At 38.6% G+C, this 8204-nt stretch overlaps 1 protein-coding gene across 1 annotated transcript in view; it reads left to right on the top strand.

Annotated features, from left to right (window-relative positions):
- Positions 1 to 363: 363 nt before the first annotated feature.
- Positions 364 to 8204, top strand: part of LOC101864122 (arginine--tRNA ligase, cytoplasmic) — a gene marked incomplete at both ends in the record, with an annotated part of 12252 nt that continues 4411 nt past the window's right edge. The window contains 6 exon segments of the mRNA XM_005113236.2: positions 364 to 510; positions 1462 to 1644; positions 2097 to 2189; positions 4318 to 4493; positions 6429 to 6612; positions 7999 to 8128. Of these exon segments, the coding sequence (XP_005113293.2) occupies positions 364 to 510; positions 1462 to 1644; positions 2097 to 2189; positions 4318 to 4493; positions 6429 to 6612; positions 7999 to 8128 (913 nt within the window).

Here is an 8204-nt window from a genome sequence, read left to right as displayed (position 1 = left end):
CCGATTTCATCAACGTTATATTGTTTTCATGGTTCTTGAGATTGTATAAAAGACAAGGTAGTTTCTGGTAATTTGTGTAATTTGTTCAGGTAACGTACATGATATAAAATTTTGCCCTTCAAATGAACATTACTCAGAGGCAAAATAGAATCCTGGGATTTGATAGGGAGCTTCTCATAAAACTTCTCTCTAAAATTAACGGAATTTGAAAAGTAGATTAAGAAAAAATGTTTTATGAATTTTATTTCGTATGCTCTGGTCATAAAATGTTGATTTGGTTTCATGAATTTTTTTTCCTGTTTGTGTGCTGATGATTAAAAAAAAATTTGATGAAGTTTCATGAATTTTGTTTCACATGTGCAGGAAAAAGATATAGAACGTTTGCAATCAGAGCTCTCAGCTTTGTCCAACCCAAAGCAGCTGATAGAAGAGGGCATGGCTTCTCCAGAGCTTGAGAAACTGCGCTCTGAGAATCAGAAGCTGCAGTACCAGCGGAATCTCCTGAACAAGGTAGAGGAATCAAATAAAATTTAATATTCTCTGATTTTTAGTTTTAATTTGGTAAAAGCTATCCGACGCTCACAACTATAATTGATTTCACTCTCAAAAGTTCTCTAAATAACAGCTATTTTTGTGTCTTTCTTGTATGGGTATTTTTGCATGCATGCACTTACAATAAGATATATAAGACTCGGTTATAATAAAATCCTTTACTTATGAAATTCAATCACAGATTTTGAAAGATATTGCCTTGAGAAAAAGAGAGCAAGAAAAAAAAAAAAGAGGAGAGAGAATGGGATAAAAAAAAAAGGGGGATATCTGGGATAGTTGGGGTAATGTGTGAGTGGGAGGAGGCAATGGAAATGTTCTCTATTAGCTTTGCTTTTGTTGTATTTGGTTGATAAAATTTGAGCTCCAGTGCAAACTGGACTAGGAGAGAATAGATATACGCATATATGAAGAAATCACTCTCCTCACTTCTCTCAGTAGTTGCAACGAGTAGTGTATATATATCTCAAATTTACACTGAAAAGCTTTCTGGTTATGTGCACGTTTGGCCGGTTAAGCTTTGCAGAGTATGGTGGTCTGCCTGTTCTATTGGTCCCACCATTATTTATTCTGACTCCTAAATATTCTATGTTTATATCAATACTTTTGTGAGAATACTGCCCTGAAAAAGGTAAAAGTAAATCTATATTTAAAAAACTTGTGTCTTTGTCTTAAGAGCTTTTTCGGTCAAAGTTAAATAGTTTAGTTGTTCCTTATGTTAATGTGCATCATTACAATAACAGCCCTCTGTTTCCTGTTCCTGTGAGACAAATTTGCATCCCAACTGTGCCTTCCCCCCCCCCCTCCCCCAAGGTGACCTCAGATGTTGGGAGGGTGGTGGGAGGTTAGAAGATACTTTTCTTTCTTTCTTTTTTGTCTAATGTAATGCATACCATTGAAAAATGTCTCCAGTACCTGTCAGAGGAGGAGAAGAGAGTTCGCAATTGTGCCTTGGACATTCGAGGTATCATCGAGGATGTGTTTGCCTCCGCCATCTACGCTGCATTTCCTGAGCTTCCAAATCCTGTGGTGCTTGTGGTGCCTAGTGCAAAGTTTGCTGACTATCAGTGCAACAGTGCTATGTCCATTTCTCAGGTGAACAATTCATTTTAATTTCCTGCCCCCTTCCCCTTCCGTTAAAAAAAAATTAATTAACTATTTATATAGAAATCATCTTTTAAGTCTTTGTTCCTTTATCATCGTACTTGATATTTCTCCTTTCTGTTTTGTCAGTTTCATGCAGAATGTTTCATAAAAATTGGGAATTATTTTAAAGGTTTATTTCCCTTTTCGCCTCAAAACATACTGAAAGGGTTTGATCTTAATGTTTGCACATAATGAGGAACTAATTTGAAAATAAGTACTTTTAGCTTGGGTTAAAAAAAAATTATTTTTTTTTATATCGTAATAGTAATAGATTATACAAGAGTAAGTGCACCTTGCATGTTGTTACTGTAGGCTTTTATGATGTCTGGGATCTTAGAGATGTACTTATTCCAGTCTGATGTGATGATACACGGCTTCTGTTTGCTGTCTGTTCTGTGTAGCAACGAAGTGCTGTGACTGGAACAAAGAGCAACCCGAGGGAGGTAGCCCAACTTATTCTTGATCATCTGCCAGAGACAAAGTTCTTTGAGAAGGTACGTGAGTGGTTGTTAGTGCTCCTGGTTCGGTTTGCTCCTTCTTTCTTATCAAACAACTATCGTCCTTATCTCCCCTTCTTTTTTGTGTGTTTGTTACTCTCTTGTAACTCTTCTAACCTTCGGCATTTATATGAACTTATTGTGTTGCAAGTGCTGTAAGATGCTTGCTTAAACATGAGATGGTATGTGTGGGCTCGCCATTAGCTCGGTTGGTATCATGCTGCATTATGGAGTAGATGGCCCTGGTTCAAATCTCAGACTGGACATTCTTGAACTGGGTTAACTTTGTGGAGTTTTTTTTCAAGGCTCCCACCCAACCCGTCTGGCTTGGTCTTAAAAGAGACAGATGCTAATTTTGGAGGTCTTGTCTCTTGATTGACCTAATAGTATTGATAGGGGCATTAAACTTGTACATTTTTTTGAGAAGGTATGTGCTGAAAGCTTTTTTTAGTGTGATAGCTTTGTCCTATTATTGCATCTCAGATTATGCTGTGTTCTCTTTGACACGGAGGACATGAGATAGAAATTAAAAAAGGAGGTAGATCGTGCAGTTGCACCTGTGCTATATCCAGTGCCTGAGGGCACTTTTTTTTGTGGTTGTTGTTGTGTTGTTACTCTTTCATCACTGACGTCTCTTGTGAAGCGGTCAGGCTCATCAGTTTCTTGCGTAATATTTTAGTTTGATTCCCAAGTAGGGAAGTTAGATAAACAAAACCCATTAATTAAAAAAGCATCTGTCTTCTAAATAGAAGCATCACCACCAAAATAAAAGTTCCAAAAGGCAGTGTAGGGTCAGCCCTTCTTTATGGTTGTGAATGTTGGACATTTACCAAATATACTGACCGTGACAATGAAATAGAAGCAACAGAAATGTGGTGTTTAAGGAGACTGTTGATAATTTTTTTTTGAAGAAGAAATCAAATGAGGCAATACTTAAAGAATCCAGCATTGGGAGAGACAAATGCAGTTTCTGATACACTTGATTAGACATAAAGGCCTTGATATTGCTTCCACAAACAAGGCGGGGGTAGACCCAGAACAACTTACTTGGAAAGCCCCAACAGATGGGTGACAGGGAATAACCAGGATAATATTGGGTTTTTTTAAAAAGAGCATTTGAGCAAAGAAATGAATGGTTAACTATGATTGCTGATGTCTGTTGCAGGGCTGGCATGTAATGATGATGATCTGTTTTCTGGGATCTTGTAACTCATTCAGACTAGGTTGATGGGTTGTTGGCGGGTCCTCTGGTGTGGTTTGCTCCTTCTTTCCTATCAAACATCTATTGTCCTGATCTCTCCTCCTTCTTTTTTGTGTTTGTTACTCTCTTGTAACACCTCTAATCTTTGACACTTATATGACCTTATTCTGTTGCAAGTGCCGTAAAACTCTTACTAAAATTAAAGACTAGGTTGGCTTTGACAGATTGAATCGAAATAGTGCGCGAAACAGATGAACTTCATTTTCCTTTTGAGAGCATTAAACACTTTACAATTTACGGCCTTTGTCCTTTCAGCTACTACTTTTTTGCTCCAATTATTGTTCACTATGTTGTTGCTTTTAGGAAACTAGGACACATTGACTAAAATAAAGGCCTTCTTTTACTGAAAAAATAGAAAGCAAAAGAGGCAGAGGTAGATCAAGAATGACTAGCTTAGAGAACTTGTACAGGTGGGTTATGAGGAAAGACCAGGATAGTAGAGTTTTTTTTAGAGCATTTGAACAGAAAAAATGTGTGGTGAACCATGATTGTTGCTGTCTGTTTGTGGGTGGTTGGAGGATGCTCTGATGTGGTTTGCTTCTTCTTTCCTATAAAAAATCTGAGGACCTTATCTCTCCTTTTTTAAAATTGTGTTTGTTACACCTCTTGTAACACCTCTAATCTCAGGTACGTATATATATATATATATATATATATAAAACCTAATTGAACTGGAAGTGCCATAAAACTCCTACTAAAACTAAGAAGAGTCTGTAAGTTTCAGATGTGGCCCTTGAAGAAGAAGAAAAAGTTGGATATCTATGTATTTGACAAGATCTGATTTTCCAGGAGATGTGTGTATCTGACAAAATCTGATTTTTCAGGAGAACTACGTATTTGACAAAGTCTGATGTTTTTGTTCAGGTTGAGATAGCTGGACCGGGCTTTATCAACATCTGGTTGGACAAGGACTTTGTGTCCAGTGAAGTGACCTTCTTGCTGACCCATGGTGTGACCCCACCCAATGTCCAGAAGAAGAGAGTGGTCATCGACTTCTCTTCTCCTAACATTGCCAAGGAGATGCACGTTGGTCATCTCAGGTGAGCCTTTATCCATCATGCACAATGCCAGTTTTTGTTTTCCAGTTTTGTATTATTGTATCGCTACGTTAGAATTGAAAAGTTCTATCTGCTCAGTACCTAGTTTTGAGAAATTTGAAGTAACAAATTTTGATTTCCATTTGTTATATTTTTTAAAATGCAATTCTATGAATATAGAGTATTCTCTGCCTAAGATCCCACCACTAATGATCCTGGTTTACTTAAGATCCCGCTGTTTCAAGAAAACAGAATTTTAACTGTACAAAAGTCACCCCTAAGATCATGCTCTGATTCACTCTGAAGGTCTACATTTGGCTAAGATCCCGCATTTCAGATCATAATTTGCGGAACAAAAACCCAAGCGGGCACAGCTGATCAACCTAGAGTAAAAAGTTGAAATCAATAAACTGCCCGTCCCGTCAAAGATAAGCCATTCTCGTTAATGTGATTACATACGCGTTGTAAAACTCGATGAAGCGGTGCAATGTTTTCCCCAGACGTGATTACACCGAGTTGTGGACTGACCTACGCATTTGTTTTCCCCAAACATCGCTCTCGCATCTGAGCTCTTCCCTAAACTTACATCACTTCGCTCCAGGCAGGATCGCATCAAATTGTGAACACTTCCCTTTCCATTGCAGCAGTTGGCTCTACTCCCGAATTTGCAAGACAGACTGAATTTTAATTGGTGTGGTCACATTGTAGTGGTGCGTAACGATAAAAGCGAGGGAACTTGTTAGGAGAATGAAGGAAAACTATACATTTTCAACAGGTGAAGGGGAAGGGCAGCTGGATGAGCGTAGATCTTGAGACTCACAATAGAATAATAAGTGAAAATGGCACGCCTCATGCCACTATGCACTTCGATAGGTCATCAAGGTTAACCACTCTTTGCTCACCATATGTCGTAAACCCACCCAGGGGGTACGTCAGTTCATTTTAGAGTGGAGGGAGACCATTTGACAGATTATGAGCTTTAGCATGGGTCACCGTAGATTCTTCCCTGGGTTTGTCGGTTAAGATCCCGGTTCGCCCAATATCCCACATTTCCTTGTGTCTGAGCACCGGGTTCTTGGGATCTTAGGTGGAGACTACTGTATCTTGATATTGAATAATCTTACGATTTTGATAGAACAGATAGAACTTTTGGTTTCTGACGTCATGCTGTTAATTACTCAAAGCGGCTAAAAATGTCAGATAAAACTTTGTAATTCTGAGGTAGCGATATGCCGAGGTCATTTGACAACACAGAATTTTAGTCAGGGAAGTTGGGAGGAATAGTCTTTCTGTGTAGTCGAGTCCGCTTTAGCCAAAGTCTGTGGGATCACCGAATTTTCTTAGGTTTAGCCGGGGTTTTGGTTTTGAGAAGTTGCTCAAATAGTTGGAAAAAAAATCAGGGTTTTTATTTTTATTTGGTTTACTGTTGTTTTCAGGTCAACCATTTTCATTAACCACTGGATTGTGCTTTTTGAAAGGATTATTTTTTCGTTTATTTTTTCTATAAAATTCTTAACCATTAAGTCTTGCTTGAAGAATTCACTTGCTCAGTTCCATGACAAAGGGTTATAAGCACTGATGTCTATGGTGTAGTGTGAAGATATTGGGGATTATTCTTTACTTTGATCAAAATTCTGTTTCTCTTAAAAGTCAGTGAATGGTTGAAGGGGTCCTCTGATGTGGTTTGCTTCTTCTTTTTTTATAAAACATCTTTTGTTCTTATCTTTCCTCCTTCTTTTCTTTGAATTTAACTCTTTAAGCACACTTTTAATCTTTGGCAGTTATATGGCTGAATTGTGTGTGTGTGTGTGTGTGTGTGTGTGTGTGTGTGCGCGTGTTCCTTTTCATGTACGAGTATGTGTGTAAAAAAAAGATATTTTGTGAGTTAGCCAGTAGGTATAACACAAAGGCGACAAACGTATTCTCTTCGTGCTGCAGGTCGACCATCATCGGGGAGAGTCTGAGCCGCTTGCTGGAGTGGGTGGGACACGACGTGTTGCGAATCAACCATCTGGGAGACTGGGGTACCCAGTTTGGAATGCTCATCGCTCACCTGGTGGATAAGTTCCCGAACCTGCTGGAAGAGCGGCCGCCCATCACAGACTTGCAGGCGTTTTACAAGGTGAAAGCCACACTCAAACATCTTGCTCTTACTGGAAAAATGGAATAGTTTTTAACAAAAAAATATTTCAGTTGTGTGTGTGTGTGTGTGTGTGTGTGTGTGTGCGCGTGTTCCTTTTCATGTACGAGTATGTGTGTAAAAAAAAGATATTTTGTGAGTTAGCCAGTAGGTATAACACAAAGGCGACAAACGTATTCTCTTCGTGCTGCAGGTCGACCATCATCGGGGAGAGTCTGAGCCGCTTACACACACACACACACACACACACACACACACAGAGCGAACAAATTTCCAGGTGCCATATTTTTTTCTCAAATATATTCACATGTATTTCTTTGTATTTAAAATGCCTGCCAGGCGAAATTTGTAAATTTTGAAAATATTTCTGCATCTGGCTAGACTGTTATTGGAAACAAATCCAGTGTGCAAGATACTTGAAGGCCTTTATCATGTTGCTCTTGCTAAAAACATATAACTTACATAGAGGACTGGAACAGATGGACGATGGGTAAAGACCAAGAAAATAAAGGAAAAATAGTTGTGTTTAAAAAAAAAAAAGTATCTCAGCTGAGAAATGACATAAGACCGCCAATGTCTGTTTCTGATTTGGCACAAGAAGAAGAGGGTAAGATGTGGAAAGATACATAATACCATCATTCTAAAGTGTTTTAAGAGAAGCGACAATGTCTTGTAGAAAGCGGTCTATTTCAAAGAAATTTGGGAATTGTCTTTGTGTGGTTTTGAGCTTAGTGATTATGACTTAAACTCCCCACCCCCCCACCCCCCACCCCCCTAAAACTCCTGCATCTTGGCACAGAAATGAGAGCATAGGAGTTGATACCTATGCCCTCTCCAAGATTTGTCACTGGAAGGTGTAGTGAGTGAAAGTGTGGGGAATACTTTTGTTAAAATACTGTTCTGAGCTTTCATGTTTAGCTTCTTCCTTTAGCTTAAAAGAGTTTGCTTATCTTGCTGAGATAAAGATTCTAGGCTCCCACTTTTTGAAGTATTTATAAAACCCTTGAAAGATATTCTCAAGCTTGAAACCTGAATCTACTATTAGTGACTTTAAAATTGAACTGTGTAGGTATTCAAAAACTTGTGGGTAGGTAGGACTTTCACAGTTGCACACATAAGATATACGTGTACGATTCCTGAGTGAGGAAGTTAATATTACTTTAGTTTCTCCATCTGTCTCCAGGATGTTGTATAGAATTCAGCTTGGGTTGGTCCCAACAGGAGTCAATATGGGCTATGATAGGATAAAAATATTCTGATCTTACTTTCATGATCTATTTCCATCATTTAAAATCAGTTTTTTTGTGTGTGTTTGCTATATGTTTGACGTATTATGAGCATAATTCTATGGCTTTATTTGTGTTTCAGGAGTCCAAGGTGCGATTTGATGAGGATGAGGCTTTCAAACGACGAGCTTATGACTGTGTGGTGAAGCTGCAGGCTTTTGATCCATTTCATTACAAAGCCTGGAGAATAATTTACGACATCTCTATGGAAGGTTGGTAGTATACGATGTTTCCTGTTTCCGGTTGTCTCAGTCAGACTTTGTGTTCTGTCTAATGTGATGGGGGTGG

This window comes from Aplysia californica, unplaced genomic scaffold (genome assembly GCF_000002075.1).
Source record: "Aplysia californica isolate F4 #8 unplaced genomic scaffold, AplCal3.0 scaffold01762, whole genome shotgun sequence".
Classification (NCBI taxonomy): Eukaryota; Metazoa; Mollusca; class Gastropoda; order Aplysiida; family Aplysiidae; genus Aplysia; species Aplysia californica.
Note: the sequence above shows the minus strand (reverse complement) of the source record. Positions and strands in the feature narration are given on the sequence as shown.